The sequence below is a fragment of the Euprymna scolopes genome, chromosome 40 (genome assembly GCF_053919585.1).
Source record: "Euprymna scolopes isolate OS-2025 chromosome 40, ASM5391958v1, whole genome shotgun sequence".
Lineage (NCBI taxonomy): Eukaryota > Metazoa > Mollusca > Cephalopoda > Sepiida > Sepiolidae > Euprymna > Euprymna scolopes.
In genome coordinates, this window is record NC_136521.1 from 45171632 (window position 1) to 45192273 (window position 20642).

Genomic DNA, 20642 nt, shown 5'->3' on the forward strand with positions numbered 1-20642 from the left:
CGTCGGTTTAACTTAGATTAAATAAATGTTGCATTCATAAATATCACAATGAAGATGTTCTGAGTTTCTTCAAGGTTTTATTTGAGAGAATGAACTTAGGAGAGAGAGCAACAAATCCAAGACAGATAAATCCAAAGAGGTAAATTTCCCCAATCTCTCTCGTATTCAATGCAGGAAAATTAATATAATTCTTTCCTGTCTCTTCATTTCGTCTTTAACTCATCTATGAAAAAGATGTTTTGTGTTTTTTTTTATTGGAACTGAGAATTCTGCTTTTTGTTTTTCTGATTTCAGGATAGGTTTTATTTTATTAGACTATATTTCCATTCTGTCTATTAACTGTTCTTCAAACATTTTTTGGATCTTCTCTACCTTGGATTTCAATTTACCTCTTCAGATTTACCTGTTTTGCATTTGCATCTGGATATTACCAAATATGAATTTCAACCTACAGATCTCCATTGACTTCCTCTACCTATTTGATATCCCAGAACGTTTTGTTGCAATAGCTACGCTTATTTGCTATGCAAATTCAAAAACTTTTTCTTTTATGCAAATATGTTAGTTTTCATATTTTGCGATTTCATTTTATGCTTGAAATTGCATTTCATCATTATCGTGAGCTATTATCTTTCCTCTGTTGAGAAGAGTCTCACACTGTCAATATCTGCAACAGAGAAATAAAACTTTCAGGTCATGAATGCATATGTTCAGTCATCATAACAATGCAATTTGCAATTCCCTCTGATCCATTCTTAAGATATAAACATTTATATATTTTTCGTATTGATTTTTTATCCATATATATATATATATATATATATATATTATTCTCAAAATATAATTTCGTCATCTATGACTCATCAGAGTGGCTGAATCTAGATGAGTTGTAGACGACGAAACATGTGTCAGTGGAGAATTATATTTTGAGGACAATATATAAGCCGATCCCCATTAGGGGGTACCAAATTGGTCACAGGGAAAATTATTCCTAACTCGCATTTAGGTAAAAATGCATTTTCGTAAATAATTGAATTCATTCAAAACGTATCACAAAAACAAAAACAAATAAAATAACATCTACCTATCTATCTATCTATCATATATATATATATATATATATATATATATATATATATATATATATATATGTTGTTTTTTTATTACCGTGTATATATACATATACACGGTAATAAAAAAAAAAAACACATATTCGCTCTGCAATAGTATTGAGCATTCTCTTCAGGTTTTTACTAATGACCAGTTTTACGAAATATATATATATATATATATATATATATATATATATATATATATATTAGCTCCTTACATCAAGTGGCTTCATGCTTCGTTTGGAGCAATTGGATAAAAGGGGGGGGGGATAAAAATTCATGCCTTTTCCACGAAACTTTGTGGTAACGCCGACATACAAAGATAAAACAATCGATGCTCCCTGTCGATCACACCCGCAGAGTGAAACCAGACAAATGGTAATTGTCTCCCCCTTAACACACCGCTTTTTAACTCGTCGTTCTTTCCACGACTCTTGCAAATCAACCCCCCGGAAAAAAAACTGGAAGATGGCAGCCCTACAAAACCTGAAGGAACGTGGAATGAACATATTATGTCGAGTGCGAAACACGACAAAGGAAGATGTCCTTTCTGTTTATATGCCGACATTGGGTGGCGTTAGCTACAGCTTGTTTTCAGTCAATATCATGGACGCGAACTTTCGCAGGTAAATTTTTGTGTGTCTTTTTATTTTCTTTCAAAGGTCATAACTCAAGGGAGGTTACTCTAGTTGACAAGTTGCGAATTTAAATTTATTTATTAAAATTTTGTCACTTGTGAAGAATACGGACGTTGCTAATTTTTTTTTAAGATAAGATTTTCAAGTTAAAATCATATTTTTATGTTTGTTAGGTGAAAATACAGAATAGTTTAAAAACACTCTCCCTCGCCTCATGTTAAAAATGGGTTTCTAACATTATTATTTTGGCACGGTCCGTATTCTGCATAAGTACCCAAATTTTATTAAATAGTATCATAATTCCTTTGCACACACACACTAATATATATATATATATTTCATACGTATACGCGTTCTTTTCTGAAACTTAATACATCTTCTCTTTACTATGTTTTCATGTGTAGGGGTAGGGCAGCTAAAAATTCAAATTATTGACAATTTTTAACTTTGGTATCATCACGAACCCAAGCCTGGTCGGATTTATTTTCTTTGTTAAATAACTTATCCGTTCTTAATGTCTCTGTCTCGACTCAGCTTTGTTGATGTCTTGTTGAGATACGGTTTTGTCGCAGGAGACTGCCCCCCCCCATTCCCCAATGCTTTATTTTCCTACTTGGGGGAATCGTAAGGGGGCTTCTCGGGCATTTTTGTAGGTCAGAGTGCTCAGATTGCACTTTACCTAGTGCTCTAGCAAGCGGCTAGCATAAAAAAAAAGAAAACAAGCAAAAAAAAACAACAAAAAAAAAAACAGCTGACCTTGTGTCTAACCTCCGGTACTTACGGATCGTGCTGAAAAAAATAACGTTATTTAGAAACTCACTCTTAACATGGGGAGCGGGATGCCCTTTAAAACTAATCCATGCTTTCACCTAACAATTTAGTAAACAAAACATAGCGTAAAAAATTGAATTTAACGAGAAAATCCTATCTAAAATTAGTACGGTCCGTATTCTGCGTATTTACCACAAAATCATATATACGTGTGTGTGTGTGTGTGTGTGTGAAATGTGTTTAAGTGTAGGAGAAATGACTAGAGTGCTCGATTGTACAAGCAACATTTTTATTTCGAATAACATTGTATATTCATTCGATCGTCCATCGATATCTGCGTTTTCATGGAAACATTGGAAATCCATCCCGATGTAGTAAAGAATATTGAGGGTGACCGTTCTTCGGTCGACGAAAGTCTGAAAGTTAAACAGACAGGATTTTCAGCGTTTTTGTGAAATCGTTGGTATTGATGGATAGTCGAATTAATGTGTAGTGTTATTCGAAGGAATATATATATAATCACAGAATATATAAGAGAAATAAAGATATATCAAACTCTCTTTAAGATAGACCTCTCTACCCCCAAAATGTCCTTGTAAGTTCATTTTTGGCCCTTCTACACTATTGGGACGAAATTTCGGAAATGGTAATACTGAATTTCACATGAAAACAATGGTATCTACGTATTCCTAGTATTTTAAAGATGATTATATCCAAAAATTACGAAGGTAGAAAATTATTTATTAAAGAAAAAAAAAAGAAAAAAAGAATTTAATGAAAACGATCGTAAGACTCAGAAGATTTCAAAAAGGAGGTAATTTTCCGTTTCAATTTAAGTAAGATAGCGGCAATTTTTCACTTGCTACCATAATTAAAGTTTTTTTCTTTCTTTTTTTAAATAATTCAGGTAATTCCGATTGTATAATTTGGAAGCTACGATTGTAACTTATTAGAATTGACAAAATATCAGTTGAAACCATTGTTTTGATCTGAAAACTCCATTTATCGACTACAAAATTTCGTCTCAATAGTGTAGAAGCGCCTCATTTTTTTTTTTTAAATATGTAAAAATTAGCGTTTTAGAAATGATTTATTTATTCTAAATTAAATTAAGCAAAATCCTTAAAAAATGGAAAAAAATTTAAAAAATTGTGTGCCAAAAATTTACCAAAATTCATTCAGTATTTTTGTTAAAAAAAGGGTGCTTATTCAAATTAACACTCAAAGCGGCAAATAAAAGTAAAAAAAATACAGGAAAACTTTACGATGTACGTTCTCGTTACAGAAGGCAGATGTCATATTCCAAAAATTACGTAAATCGATCAAGTAGCTTCTTTTTTTTTTTTTTTTTTTAACTAAAAAAATCAAAATTTCCGATTTGGTAAATGTGTAGTTTAGCGGCGTAAATTATTTGACTGGCAAAAAATTATAAAAACTATTTATTTTTATATAAAACACATTATTAGACCCAAATGCAGAAAGAAACCCAAAAAATTTCGTTTTTATTTTTTTCATAATTTTTTTTTTTTTAGACTAAATGTACAACATTTGATGGCGCTATATTTCTTTTAAAATTTGGCCTGTCTAAGGTTTGACAGATTGCTCTTTTTTACACTCTTTCATGGATTGTTTTTGACCGCCGTATTGTAATAATAGAATGTAAAAAGTCCAAATTTGGCCTTGAAAAGGTGAATCTATCAAACCAAATTTTAAAAGCAATATGGCGGCCTCGAATGTCTAATAAAAAATGATGAAAAAACATAAAAATGAATATTTGATGAATTTACGTAATTTTTGGTTTACCAACTTATTTTTAAACCCCACACGTGAATACATAATAAACTTTTTGTGCTTTTTTTTTTTTTTTTTTTTTTTTTTGTTAAATATTGGGTGAAACTAGCATCACAATAAATGTTACCAAAGGAAGTTACTCTTCTATCTACAAGGCTAATTTTTTTGTATGTGTTTTAGCTTATTTTAAAGAGTTCTTTTTTTTTTTTTTTACTTTAATTCAAAATTAGTGTCAACTGTGTTAAGAAAAGAAAAAACAGTGAGTCTCGATAATTGCTCAAAAATCGAAAATTACACAAAAAATACTGGCAATTAATTGGACCCTTAGATATTCACTTGATTGGTGATAGTTGTTAGCAGTGTTTCCATTGAATTTAATTTTAACGAGATCAATCGTATTACGGCTATGTTGCCTATTTTGCGGATAAGGAGGGGGGTGCCTTTAAACGAAAAGATGATTAACAAAGGACAAAATTAAAAAGGGAATTATAAAAGGACATAAAACCTCTGTAAAATAAGTGAAAAAAAAAAAAATTATCTAAGTATTTTTTTCTGCCCATGTTTCAAAATAATCTTGTAAAATTTTGACAAACTTTAAGCGGTGATTGGAATTATCTCCCTTGGCGCCCGCTCCGCGTCTGCGAAATAGGCAAGATGGAGAGTCCCTGTCCTTTAAGACAGTACTGGAATCATTGTTATTTGAGTTGGATTTCGAAAGTTTTAGCGAGACACACACATAAACAGACGACTCAGATTTATATATATATATATATATATATATATATGGCAATTAAGCTACACAGAATATTCCACGTTTCATCCACATTAGGATTCAGCAGGCTTATGCCTAGCGTGGATGAAACGCGGAATATTCTGTGTAGCTTAATTGCCATATATTTTATAACTTACTACCTAGCTCTACCTATGTATTGAGCACTGTTGACGCATAAAATTATGCTTTCATATTTTAATGAATGAATGACAAAAGTCTATATTCCAAAGTTCATGATGTTGACCATCTTATAATTTATTCCTTTAATTCAGTTGACATTTACAATTCCTGATAGTATCTGTTTCGTAGCGCAAAATCAATCACTTAAATATTATATCGAAATGGCGTAATGGAAACATAAGGTATTTACAGCTTCTCTTCCAATTTTTGGATTTTAATCATGTCAAAACGCACTTTATTTCCTTTTGACAGATTGATTGTTGCTATTTGTTCCGATGAGTTAAAGGCAAAATAGATTCACTAGTTGATATAATAATTAAATGATTAATTTTGCGTTACGAAACAGATACTGTCAAGAATTGTAAATGTCAACTGAATTAAAGGAATAAATGAAACTATATTTTTCACTCAGTAATGAGCTTTGGAAAATTGTCAGTGAAAGAAATGCAATCGGCAAAAGATAAGCGTTTCATTATTTCTAGTCGCAACTTTGAAAAATCACTCGCTAATGCGACTGTTTCACTCGCAATGTAGACCCCTGCATTCATAAAGTGTGTGCTGTTTCTTATTTTATTTTTCAAAGTCACACACACACACACACACACACACACACACACACATTAAAATTTATAAATTCATTTGCGTGGGCATTACAGCAGTCATCCATGCCAAACCTCTTGGGGTTAAAAAGCAGGACACTTGAGAAATTGCTGACGTAGTTGAAAACACATTTTTTCGTCCAAAATATGAATTTTTGACCAATCAGGGCTCGATTTAAAAAAAAAAAAAAAAAAAAAAAAAAAAATTTCCAAGTCTCTGGGAGTCTCTAAAAAATTATAAAAATTAGTTAGAGAGACAGAAGACACCAGCAGAAAGACAAGTCGCAAGCCAAACGCTTTCTGTAGCTGAGACGACAGCCTGTCTCACACATAAAGGAACATTGTTCGACTCATTTCTTTCACTTCCCTCTTCTTTTTTTTTATACAGACTGCCACCTTTGTACACAAAAAAAAGTAACTTCTTTTCTTTTAATGAAAACAAACAAAAGTTTATTTTACATTATTTAATAGTATATTTTTTTATTTATTTATTTGTTCGGGGGTACTTGTGCAACTCCCCAACAAGTGACAGAAAAACAAATGCGTGTAATAAGACAAAAAGCAGAGCTAATTAAACCTCGGATTTAATCTTCAAAACGAAAGGTTACTGGTTTGTTTTAGTCAGCGAAAGACTTCAGTAAAATTAAGTGTTGTCTTAAATTGTTCTTGATTCGAAAACATTGTGTGCTTACATTTCACCCTTTCACAATTATTTGTGATCGTTTATAATATTTTTAAATTTGATGGGGCTGTGTTTGTTTCACATCAATATATAAATATATCAATATATATGTATATAAAAATATTTCTTTCACTTCCCCCTTCCTTTTTTTTTTATACAGACTGCCACCTTTGTACACAAAAAGTAATTTCTTTTCTTTTAATGTAAAATAAACAAAAGTTTATTTTATATTATTTAATAGTGTATTTCTTTTTATTTGTTTGGGGGATTTATGCAACTCCCCAACAAGTGACAGAAAAACAAGAAGGTCCAAAAGAACCTTTTCATTTATATTACTTATCTTGATTGGACTATTGTTCTCATCTTTAGCGTTATTTGTGCAACATTTCGGTTGGATTGTTCTTCGACCGATAACACTCAAGATGCGAATAATAGTCCGATCAATATAAGCAATGTAAACAACCAGCCCTTATCTGAAAAAAATTCAGAACTTCAATTTTATAATTGTTTAGGAATTTTGGTTTTGTGTAAAAATAATATCTTACGTTCGTATCACAAAAAAAATTTAAAAAAATTTTTTTTTCTAAATCAAAAATTACGAAGTTAATTTGTAATACAAAAAAAAAAAAAAATGAACAGAAACAGCAGAATCATTATCTGTGGGAAAACTGCTGATTCATTAAGTCAATCAGTTTGTTTATGTGAGGAGCTCTTTCTAACAATGCTACTCTTGTATTTGTCTTTAAGGCAAAACGGCCGTGCACATTTTTGTATGTCCAGTAAAGGCTTTTTTCGCTGGGGTTCTCGGGGGCGGGGGTTACTATATTTTAGAACTTTTTATATACTCCCTAGATTATAATGTCTACGATTTGCGAACGGATGTCATCTCTAGATTTATTTTGATGGACTTTTATAAAATTCACGCGATTCTTTTCATATAAAAGCAAAACTAAATCAAAAGTGAAGGCAGCTTTTTTTTTTTTTTTTTTTTTTTAAACGTTCTTTTCCTCCTTTGCGGTACCGATTTGAGCCTGCCTACCTACTAGCACTTTTTTTTTTTTTTTTTGCTCAACACACACCTCCAAACACCCGGGCAGTGCCGAGCACCCAAGCTAGTTTATTATAAGAAAGAAAAGTTTCATACATCAAAATACTGTGAACAAATATAGAAACCAGTTAATTATCGAAAGTGTTAAAATTATTGGCCATTGTGCTCCATGAACAGCTGACAATGCTCACTGATTGAATAATAAACATTCCTAATCAGTTCAGTTGGTATGTTGACACATCTTCTTTTAATGATTGCTTTCAACCAATTCATTGCAGATGGAATTTGATGAATGACCGTATCATTAATAGTTTTGTATTTTTTTTTTGCGAAGTAGCCCACTGGGCAAATTATTCCTCGTAATATGTAATAATCAATAGAGGATTGACTCTATAATAATACATACGTAATCTGCATAAATTAAAATATCATGTTTAAGCGTTTTGTACAACCGGGCAACGCCGGGCATCCAGCTAGTAAATACAATAAAGTGTGTGTGTGTGTGTGTGTGTGTGTGTGTTAGTAACTAGTCTACCTATACGACTTTTTTTTATCTTTTTTTTTTTTATTTTCAATTTTCTTTGTTCAAGTTGGGGATGAGGCATCCGGTAGGATGCCAGATATTCACATGTTATCTCATACATTCGAATCGAGATCTTTTTTAAATGACATTTTAATTTCTCTTGTACTGTACTTGGTTCACCGAGTATTTTTGCCAGGTAGTTTTTTATTATTACTTTTTAATTATATATAACCAAGTAAGATCTGTGACTTACTTGTAGTTTCATTAAATACTTTTATATGCAAAATCCGATCCTGCATTTTGCTAATTCCTGCCCTCTGATGAGAAGGAGAGTATTTCTTCGAAACTCCGCGGATTAAGGACTATCCACTTATCTTGTGTTTCCTTTTTTAAAATTAAATATGTTTTTAACTCTTTTTCAAGATGTCTTTTAACATGTTTTATAATTCATTTGTTCATATTATAAGCTCTATTTCCTTTTCGGTTTTATTGAGCTTTTACATCTGGCTGAGTTTATTTTACTTGTAAATATTAACTCTTTAATATTTATAATATATTTTAAGTTTACCATTTTGATTACCTTGGTAAACTTATTGTAATTTTTATTTTTTTTTTATTATATATATATATGATTACTTAATTTAATCACATAGATTAATATAAGAAAGTATAAATTTATGCCTAAACATTAAGTATTTGCTTCAACAGTGCTCAATATGTAGGTATAGCTAGGTAGTAAGTTATAAAAATATGGCATAAGCCTGACGAATCCTAGCATGGACGAAACGCGGAATATTCTATGTAGCTTAATTGCCATATATATTTTATAACTTACTATAATATATATATCCACCATGATGCTTTAAAATGTGATGTCATAAAGGATTTGCCCTGTGTCTTTCAATTGTTTTAGTGTATTACGTCATATAGTGTGCACAGGGATAAACAAAATCCACCTAGTTTTCTAAGTATAAGTTAAAATTAAGGAAGTAAGTTAAAACAATAACTGCTCCCTGCCGTCTTTACTAGACGAATCGCAGTTGTCTTCCCCTAGACAAACCGCTTGTAAAAACCCAACCTTCTTTCTCCAACTCTCGGAGTGAGTTAACAAAAATAAATAAATAATTCCCTGGGAGATGGAATTCCTACAGAGACTGAAGGAAGGTGGAATGCGCATATTATGTCGAGTGCGAAACACAACAAAAAAAGATGTCCTTTCTTTTTATATACCGGCATTCGGTGGCGTCAACTACGGATTATGTACTATCATTATAATGGACTACGCCAACTTTAGCAGGTAAAAGTATCCTAGTTTTATTATTATTTTTTTTTTTTTTAATTCTTAAATAACACAACTCAAGGGAGATTACTCTATTTGACAAGTTGCGAAAATAAAAGTGGTTAAAGTCCAGATTGTCTGCTCTTTTTGACTTCCGGTTTCTGTAGAGCAGACGGGACGCCGGTGACAATCCAGATACGGTCTCTTCTGATTAATGATTCTCTTTCCTCTGAAATAATTTGAAGTCCTCTATTCTCCATGTTAATGTCTTCCTAAATAATATTGTTTGGAAAGCCATTCTTAACACGAAAGGGCGGAGCATGAACTTATAAACTTTCACCAAGTATAGTTTTTCTTAATATTTTGGCGATCCAAACGAGTTTCGGCTTTAAAAATCATCAGAATTAAACGGTGTTAATTAATTTGAACACCCCGCCGAATTATGTTCCTTTACTTAATTTGAAAAATATTAAATATATTGATATTCTTCCAGAATTTGACCCGGATCCTCGAAATTTTCCGTCAATTATGGGTCGGGCTTGACCGGCATTCGGCAATCATCGGGTTAAGAGCGTTGTTAAAATGTTGAAACGCTAAATCGACATTGGGGTGGGGGGGGGGGGGTGATGATGCGTGCGGGACTGCGGGACATATTTTTCGTTTCTGTTTATTTTTTTAAACATTTGTTGGCAAAAAGTAATTTTGTAAATTTTCTTGAAAAAAAAAAAAAGACTTAAAAAAACTGTACAGAGAAGGGAAGAGTGTTTTCTAACTGTTCTGTGTTTAACAATTTTTTTTTTTTTTACACGGTGGGTGGTCAGTGGTCACCACTTGTCAAGGCCCGGAAGCCACTCAGGGATAAGGGTTATTGCAAGTACAGTACGTTAGTGTGGAGATTTATTGAAGTGTTTACTTGAGGTGGCGGTTCATTAGGAATTTGTTTACGTTGGACTTGAAGACATCCAGGTTGTGGGAAGTAGGCAGACGGAACAGAGTTCCACAGGCGTGCACTAGCAGTTGCAGTTCTAAGAAAGAAGCTTTGTTCATGGAATCTACGTTTTGATTTAGGCACAGATAAAGAGTGGGGAAAACTTTTGACAGTGGATTCAGCTAGACGGGTGTTTTTCGTGAAAGAAAAGTAAAAAAAAAAAAAAAAAAGATATCGTGAAACTTGAATTTAACTTGAAAAAAAAGAAGTACTTTAAGACATTAAAAAATGAAAATATCGAAAAAGAAAAAAAAAAAGGTTATATTGTACGTATCCGTTATAGAATGAAGTTCTCCGAAAAAAAAATTTCACTTAATTTCATCAAGTAGTTTTCTTATTTTTTACAGCGAAAAAAAAAACAATTTATGATACCGAGCAAAAGGTTCAATTTTTAGGAAGAAAAGCTAATATTAAAGATGGGGAGGGAGTGTCGGCGCTTTAAATTGAGTTATCTCCCCGTGGCGTGTTCAAAAAATTCCAAGATGTTTACCTTCAATGCGCTGTCATAAAAACATGTTTCTTTTTCGCTGTAAATAAAACAAAAAAACTACTCGAGCAAATTCAGTGATTTTTTTTTTTTTTTTTTTTTTCGGGGATCTTCAGTCCAAACCGGATACGTACAATATAACCTTTTTCGATATTTTTCTTTTTTTAATGTCTTGCTTAAACTGTACAAGTGCCGAAAAAAACTATTTAAAAATAGAGCAGTCATAAAAGTGCATGAGCACCAAAATAAGTAAATTTACAGTAATTTTTTTAAATTTTTTATTTATTGTATTTCTATTTTCCGGTTTGTTTGTTCTGAAATTCGGTTGCGTTTGTTACTTTGCACGGCTTAATTCGGTGACTGCCAATTGAGCCCGAATCATAATTGACAGAAAATCCCGAGGATCCGAGTCAAATTCTGCAAGAGTACTAATATGTTTATTTTTTATGAAAATATCGAAAAAAGTTTATATATTGTACGTATCCGTTATGAAATGTTGCATCCCTCTGCCTTTTCTGCAAGTATTTTAGTGGTGAATGCTCTGACGAACTGCAATCACTTGTGCCCCCACGACGTGAGCACCCTCGACAAACCAGACAGGCTGCTAAATCCAACCCCCACACTGTAGAGATCCCTAGATGTAAAAGATCTTTTTACTCCAATAGTTTCTTCCCCAGAACCGCTAGACTCTGGAATTCCATTCCAGGTCCCTGCTTCCCCAACAGTACTGACGTGCAGAAGTTCAAGTGTAACGTGAACTGACATCTTGCTGCCCAAATCCCTACATAGTACCCCAGTAGTTGTTGCCCCTGATAGTAGTCCCCTACACCAAAGTGGCAATTTGCCTTGTTTGGGGTGAAAATGTAATAATAATAAAAAAATAAATAAATAAAAAAAAAATGAAGTTCACCAAGAAAAAAAATTCACTTAATTTCACCAAGTAGTTTTTATTTTTTTATTTATTTTATTTTATTTATTTTATTTTATTTTTTTTTCAGCGAAAAAAACAATTTGTTATGATACCAAGCAAAAGGTTCGAATTTTTAGGGGGGGGGAACTAGTATTAAAGATGGGGAGGGAATGTCGGCGTTTTAAACAGTTATCTCCCCATGATGGCGTGTTCTAAAAATCCAAATAAAAATTTAAAAAATTCAAAGATGTCTACCTTCAACGTGCTCTCATAAAAAACGTTTTTCCGCTGAAAAAAAAAAATAAATAAATAAAAATAAATAAATAACAAAACTACTCGATCAAATTAAGTGAAATTCTTTTTCGGAGATCTTCAGTTCAAAACGGATACGTACAATATAAACTTTTAATAAACAATATTTTCATTTTTTTAATGTCTTGATTAAACTGTACAACTATTTTCTAAAAATCCAATGTTACTTTCATTACAAAATTGTTTTATTAAAATTATATTTTTATGCACAAACTTTTCAATAAATGTTTTTATAATTATATTTTGTTAAATCTTTATACAATAAATCTGTTGGTTTTCAAATGGACAATTATGAATGTTTTTTTTTTTTTTTTTTTTTTTTTCATTTTCTGTTTTTAATAATGTCTTTTTCATTTTCTGTGTTTAATATATATATTTTATGAAAAATTTCCCGAAACGTTTTCAATTAAACAATTACGGATATGTTCTCTTTCACTTTTTTTTATTTACGTTTTTCATAGTTCTTTCCGGAAGTAATTAATATCGTTTATTTATTTATTTATTTTTTTTTTTTGTTTATTTCTAATTTCGGTCATAGTTTAAAATACTGATTTCTCCCTCGGATTTTAACAACAGGTGCGCGAAAAAAATTGCGTCTCCATTTTCGGCGATAAACTGTAAAAGTACCGCTATGTTTTTATAAATTGAAAGAAATTAAAAAAAAAAAAAAATTAATCGCGTCGACGCGTAGGTCAGGGTGTGTGTATCACACCCTGACCTACGCGATTAATTTTATTCCCGTCAGCGACCAGACACACTTCAGAAGCTTCGTGGAAACTGCCGGTCGGTAAACAAATTCAGAAGTACCACTGAATTTTTACAGAAATAATTGAACTGAAAATAAATTTTGCTAATGATTAAAAAAAATCTGATGGGGGAAAAATTACCAATTCGGTTGATTATTATTATATTTAAAAACATTTTGGCACTTCTACATGTCAGTGACATATTAGGAATAGAGACGAGTTATCGACCTTCCAAAGGAAACTGACGTCTAGCGGCCATTATATGAATCTCAAATAGAAACAAATGTTTACGATAACGCAAAAATATATAAAAACAAAATAAATAACAAAAATATGAAAATCGAAACATTTATTGTATAAAAAAATGTATCCAAATATAATTTTAATGTATTAATATAATTTTTTTTTTCAATAAGTGATTCATAACTGAAAATAATAAATATTATAAAAACACAAAACATCTATAGATTTGCAGTAAAGTTGTATAGCAAAATATAAATTAAAAAAAAAACATTTATAGAGGTTTAAAAAAAATTTTTTTTTATTTTTTTCTTTTGTACAGGAAGTGTATAAAAATGTAGCAAAATATAATTTTAGTTTGCACGCACTTTTAGAAAAGGAAGAGTTATCGACCCCTGTTCTTTGGCTGACAAGTGACATCTGTCAACGGTTTTTAAAACTAAAATACACACATTTACCTCATGTCACTGACCTGCAGAAGTGCCAAAAATTTATTATTAACAGCAACATTGTCTTATTTACAACCAAGGACAAAAGCCGCTTCTTGTCTCGAGATATATTCCGGAATGCCTATTGTTATATAATGGTGTACCAAAAAGGCACCAAAACGGTGTATGTTGTATAATCGTCTAAATGTTGATATGCGTATGTGTAGGTGTCATGTGAATCTTCGACATACCTTTATCTTCTCTGCTCACTGAACCTGGTCCATCCCGACTTCATCTTGTTCTTGAAGGGGGCTGGAATCTTTTGGATGAAACACATTGACTCCAAGACGATAATTGGTTTTCATATTTAGTTTTTATTTCACTTTCCAGGATGTCGTGCAGAATAATAAAAAGTGAGTTTCTTTGCTTGTGGTCTTAAGTCTACATTGAGAGACATGTCACTCCCTCCCAAGAGGGAAGGAGAGACAACCGTAAAGCCCAATCACTCTGCTTCAATTCTAAGTTCCAACTCTTCGAAGATCTCCAGCTAACCTGATCACGTGGCTCACACGTGACATACATGCAGATCTGATCAGCTGACCAGACCTTCCGGTAAACTTCCTCTATGATCTAGCTTTTCATATTTTGACAGGTTTTATAAATATTCATCATATCCATCCCTTGTCTACCTCTCCAGTTAGATAGATGAATCGAGAGGAACAGATAGCTAGATAGATAGATATCTAACTACAAAGTTAGATAGATAGATAGATTGATATAAGATAAATTATTCTGTTCTACCTATTTCGTAACGCTATTAATAAATAAATTTTTTGCAGTTGAGTTCACTTAAAGTATGGTTAAGGTACACAGATGGAGTCTGAAAATCCAACCTCGTTTTGAGTTTGGGGAAAGGTGGGTTAAGTGGTATTCTGTCACCAGTGTTAAGGCATATTAGTGGCCTGGTAAGGCCACAGAGGAGACAACTGAAGCATAAATACTGAAGATGGCTTGTAGGACACTATACATAGAACTAAAGATATGAGCATTTCAATATTCAATTTGGCTACCAGTACCATCTTTCTTAGCAATTTTAGAAGTTCCAAATCTCAGCAACTATTGATCAGAATTTAATAAATGAAGGCTTGTTGGAAAGGTAATGACCTGAATTGTGTAGGGGTCTGTGTCATTTGCCCTTAAGGTCGCACATTAAGGGGGATCATCCATCATCCAGAGCCTTTTTTTTTTTTTTTTTTTTTTTTTTTTACAACCATAAAATAGTCATTTTTTTTCCTATGAATTACAAAATATCTGATATTTCCCCCAAAACCTCTGGCCTTGATATTTTCAGAAGAGGGGAGATATAATGTACGAGAAATATTTGGAATCAAGTCACCCCTTGCTGTTATTTCAGATCGTTTGAAGCCATAGCAGCAAGTTTTAGTCTCTCCTCCATCAAGGCCAGAGGTTTGGGGAAAAATATATATATATATATATATATGGGTACTTACTGCTTATGCAGAATACGGGCCATGCCATTTTTTTAATAGGATTTCAAGTAATAGTCAATTTTTACAGTGCATTTTGTTTAGTTGCAAAACGCTCTCCCCTCCTCATGTTAAGAATGAGTTTCGAAATAATAACATTAATTCAGATTACTATCTGCATAAGTAAAAAAAAAAAACTTAAATTTCTAATCGTAAGAAAAATATGTTAGAGAAAAAAAATGACAATGGTCAAGTGGATTTCTTTGTTTACAAAATCATTCTGCAGTCTGACGCCAGATATGACGTCACAAGCAGAAGTATAGTTCGCTGAGAAAAGTTCGAGACTCTTCAGCAAACAGAAAACCTGGCGATGCGGGTGAGAAAAAGAAACAGGAAAAGTACTCCAAGTCAACAGCAACGAGTCACTACTCCCTCCCCCAGTCCAAAAAAAGTGCTCAAAGTCAACAGCAACGCAACACAAATCTTAAAAGTCGAAAATAACAAAAGAATTCTTTCAGAAGACGGCTCTCTCTATGCCAACACTAGAACCCCTAAACTGGGAAGACTCCAACCAGGAGCAAGCATGGAGAGAATGGAGTGAGCACGTCTAAGACACATTTACAGCGTTCAAAATAACAGACGATAAACGACAACTATCAATATTTCAATTTTACGAGGGAAAGAAACTAAAAAACATCATCCAAACCTTAACACCGGAGATACCACCAGGCCAAGTAGAGCCTACATACAAAACAACAAAGACAGCCCTAGACGAATATTTTATACAGAAAATAAATTAGCTCTTTGAGTGTTATAAATTCCAGATGCTTAGTCAAGAAAATAGGGAGTCAACACACGACTATGTCACCTGTCTACGCATACAAGGAGCAAAATGCAACTTTGGCGAATAAAACCTGGACAAGACTATAGTGGACCAGTTAATAGAAAAATGCACCTCAAACAAATCTTATCGCGCGTATTTGAAAGAAATAGATTTAACTGCAGAGAAGCATGGAAATAGCATTTATTTTTGAGTCCACTTAAACACAGGCTGAACATATAGAAGGGAATGAGAGGGGGGCACTCAGATATCCATCAAATTAAAACTAGCTACAAACAATAACAACAACAACTTAACAGTGGGTATAGGAAACCACCCAGGGACAACAGCAGCACTTTAAAACCAGTCACAAAATGCTACGGTTGTAACAGCTCAGACCACATACAAGGTCAAACAAAATGCCTAGCATTTTTGGGAAGAAATGTAATTACTGTGGAGTAATGAATCTGTAGAAATCGAACCTCCCTCACTCGTTCAAATGCACTTGAAACGTCAGCTGTTTACCGTCTGTACAGCAAAACTGCCCCACTCCTCCAAGCGACCTGCTTTTATATTACATTCAACCACGTGAATCTCACGTGACCTCACAAGATCACATGAGACCGTTTCTGTTAAATATTGCAGATGCCATCTTGGTTTCTATTTTTCTTGTCCAACGTGCATGACAGGCAGACACGTGGGCGCTTCACAGGTAGGTCGTTTGTATGTCTGTTTCTATTTTCCCCACAAAACCACTTTGGAAAAAACATGCGTGACGAAAAAGAATAACAGTAAAGGAAAAGCAAGCATGTCAGACTGTCGCAACTATGCCCAACACATATCAATGAAACCGAAATCTGAAAGCCAGGGGTAGGTTTTTCAGATAGAACCTATTAATTCAGCAAGGAGCAAAATTGTTCACATTGACAACATATCAATCAGAATATTGATAGATTCTGGAGCAGACGTCGACCTCATCAACAACAAAACATTTAAAGGAATTCTTAAATTACAACCAAAATTAACTTTAAAAAAAAAAAAAACTTGTACACCAAAAGCCTATGGGGAATATTCTAATATCACTAAAGGGAGAATTTTTTTTTTTTTTACAATGCTTACAAATAGTCCAAAAAGAACAGCCCACAAAATATTCATTACAAAGGCATACCAAGATGGTAACATATTCAGCATTGAACTAGGGTTTATTAACACTCCACAGGCGAAAGCAATTACTAAAAATAATATCCCAAAATCAGCAAAAAAAATTCTTGAGCAAGACCTACCCTCATTAACAGAAGGATTAGAAGGATGAAAAACTTCCAACTCAAAATTAGAATAGACGATAACATTAGACCAGTAGCACAACCACCAAGACGGACACCATTTCCTATCCAACAAGCAGTAGAGGGAAAAAATCAGGAAAATGCTGGAGAATGATATTGAACGAGTGGAAAGACCCACCCCGTGAGTCTCACCATTAGTAATAGTGCCAAAACTAAACGGAAAAATTAGAATATGTAGCAACCTATGCTTGACAAACAAAGCAGTGAAATGTATTCACTATCAAGTACCAACAGTTGAGTGAAATCCATCTAATCTCCTATCACCAAATAGAACTGGATCCGAAGTCTAGAAATATCACTACCTTTTCATGCAAATCCAGGTTCTACAGGTACAAAGTGCTGGTTATGTGCATTACATCTGCAACCAAAGAAGAGCAATGATTGCTTTTACAACTCCTCCAGAAAATTTCAAACTGCTGCAATTGGGCGGACGAAATTCTAATCTGAGGCAAACACACAAAAGAACATAACAAGACCCTAGATATGACGCTACAAACATTGAAAGAAGAAAACCTTGCAATCGCAGAGCACAAGAGCATGGTGAAGAAATCGAGTTCCATGAGTTTATCATGTCCAACACCGGGGTCAGACCAACTGACTCTAAAATAAAAACAATAAAAAATTTTAAAAACCCTGAAAATATCTAGAATATATGCAGCTTCTTTGGTCTAATAACTTACCTCGGAAAGTTTATTCCTCATCTGACAACACTTGATGAACCATTAAAAAGGTTGACCTGAGTAAACATGGAATGGCGATTGAAGTCAGAAGAATGTTGCTTTCTTAAACTGAAGACTACCATAATCCAAATCAAAACGCTCATGCATTTTGATCCCAAACTAGAAACATCAATCTTAGTAGATGCCAGTCCCGTAGGACTAGGATCAATACTCTGCCAAAGCAAACAAGGTATACCCCCCCCCATCAGCTACACGTCAAGAACTCTAACAGAGGGCAAACGCCATTACTGCCAACTAGAAAAAGAAGTCCTAGCAATTGTATTTGCTTGCATAAAATTCTATTTTTACCTCTATGGAAAAAATTTTCTTATAATGACCGGCCGTCACGCCTTAACAACTATTTTCAATTCCAAGGGTAACCCTCCATGCGAATTTTGCGCTGGATCCTTCGCTTGCAACAATACAATTATACCATAAAACGTTAATGGTAGGAATAATCCGGGGGACATATTCTCTCGGCAACCAATTAAGTATCAAAAGGCAATCTCACCTGAAGAAAAAATTGCTGCAAGGTTTATCAACACTGTTGTGGCAAACAGCATCCCTAAATCTATTACGTTATCGGAAATAATGGAGGAATCTCAACAGACTCCAACTATCACAGCAGTGGAAAAGGCGATACAACAAGAGTACTGAAACAGTGAGTTAACAGATACAACAAGAGTACTGAAACAGTGAGTTAACAGATACAACAAGAGTACTGAAACAGTGAGTTAACAGATACAACAAGAGTACTGAAACAGTGAGTTAACAGATACAACAAGAGTACTGAAACAGTGAGTTAACAGATACAACAAGAGTACTGAAACAGTGAGTTAACAGATACAACAAGAGTACTGAAACAGTGAGTTAACAGATACAACAAGAGTACTGAAACAGTGAGTTAACAGATACAACAAGAGTACTGAAACAGTGAGTTAACAGATACAACAAGAGTACTGAAACAGTGAGTTAACAGATACAACAAGAGTACTGAAACAGTGAGTTAACAGATACAACAAGAGTACTGAAACAGTGAGTTAACAGATACAACAAGAGTACTGAAACAGTGAGTTAACAGATACAACAAGAGTACTGAAACAGTGAGTTAACAGATACAACAAGAGTACTGAAACAGTGAGTTAACAGATACAACAAGAGTACTGAAACAGTGAGTTAACAGATACAACAAGAGTACTGAAACAGTGAGTTAACAGATACAACAAGAGTACTGAAACAGTGAGTTAACAGATACAACAAGAGTACTGAAACAGTGAGTTAACAGATACAACAAGAGTACTGAAACAGTGAGTTAACAGAACCCTATAAATGCGTGAGGAATGACTTGACTACCAAACGAGCATAGTTATGTATGGAGCCAGAATCATTAAACCCGAAAACTTACAGAAGCGAATTTTGAAGTTGCACACAAAATACACCTGGGTAAAATGAAAACAAAAACGCTGCTTAGAACTAAAGTACGGTGGCCTAATATAGACACGGACATTGAGGCCACCATAAGCTGATGTATTCCGTACAGAACCCTGGACCCTAAGAGGAAGCACTGTACAGTGCACATGGCCGAAATGAAAAGCCCCTGTGAAGTTCTCCACATTGATATATATGGACGTTTTCTCTGGCAGGGGTTACATAATTGGAATGATGGATGCAGGCTCAAGATGGCCTGAAGCATTCATTACAAGATCCACCAGGGCCGGCCGGTACAATTGTATCGACAATCTAAAACTGTTTCTATACACATGGCATCCCAGCAATCATTGTTTTAGATAATGGGCCCCAGTTCATATTCTCGGAATTTAAGCAATTCTGTAAAGAATGCGGAAAGATAACACCTTATCATCCCCAAGCTAATGGGGAAATTGAACAGTTCTTTGGAACCATGTTGAAAGCTATAATGCTAACACCTACATGATCAAAAACTGGTTTTGAATCCAATATCTGCTATCCTTTTTCTCATTAATTACAATTGATTTTTAAGAATATTGTTGAAGAGTGGAAAACATCTTTAAAAATGAATTAAAGTAAGTAATTAATATGCATGAAAAAACAAAACAAATGAAGATGGTGTATGTTTTAGTCTCAAATTCCTCTTTCAAATTGGTACCGCTTTAATATATTAGCACCGATTGTGTTTTTATAAATAAACCAAAAACATTTCATTAAAAAAAAAAAAAAAAAAAAAATCGCTCCAAACAATGCATGGAGCCAGTTGATGTAAGAAGCTGAAAAGAAAAATACTATTTGGAGCTCCAAAACTTGTTAATGATAAATATTAGATGGAAGAGATTCTGACCCAGAAAACAACAATTCTTCCCTCTTTATCAGAAATATCGCTCTTGGAATGTGAGGACTAAAAGACAAAATAAAAGAAGCAAAAGTTACATGGCTGACGAAAGTAAACCCAAGATCTATTTTTTAATCTCCTTACATGAATAAACCAAGAGCATAATTGTAAAGTACACAATTCATAGGACAACGATTTTTACAGACTTGATTTTTTTTTTTTTTTTTTTTTTTACTTGTGAAACGTTTGAACCAGACTAAATTAAAGATTGTTTAGGAGGTCAAAAAAAAAAAAAAAAAAAAAAAATATATATATATAAGTGCGTTTTTTTTTGTTCAGTTCAAAAGCTGTACAAGCCCTCCCTTTTTTTTTTTTTTTATAAAAGTCATTTTCAAAAATTTTCAGATTTTCTTTAGGGTTTGGTGCAGACATAGCAAGGAAGATTTCAGTGTTCTTGTTGGG

The 20642-nt window shown here is 33.3% G+C and overlaps 1 protein-coding gene across 2 annotated transcripts in view; it reads left to right on the top strand.

Moving 5' to 3' along the window:
* The first annotated feature begins 1484 nt into the window (after positions 1-1484).
* LOC145265523 (uncharacterized) overlaps positions 1485-20642 on the top strand; it is a 41062-nt gene continuing 21904 nt past the window's right edge. The window contains exon 1 of one of the 2 annotated variants that reach the window (XM_080121436.1): positions 1485-1738. In XM_080121436.1, the coding sequence (XP_079977562.1) occupies positions 1488-1738 (251 nt within the window). In that variant the 5' untranslated portion in view covers positions 1485-1487. Of the gene's footprint in view, positions 1739-9129; positions 9414-20642 lie in introns of those variants that run through there. The other variant, XM_080121437.1, reaches the window with a different exon arrangement.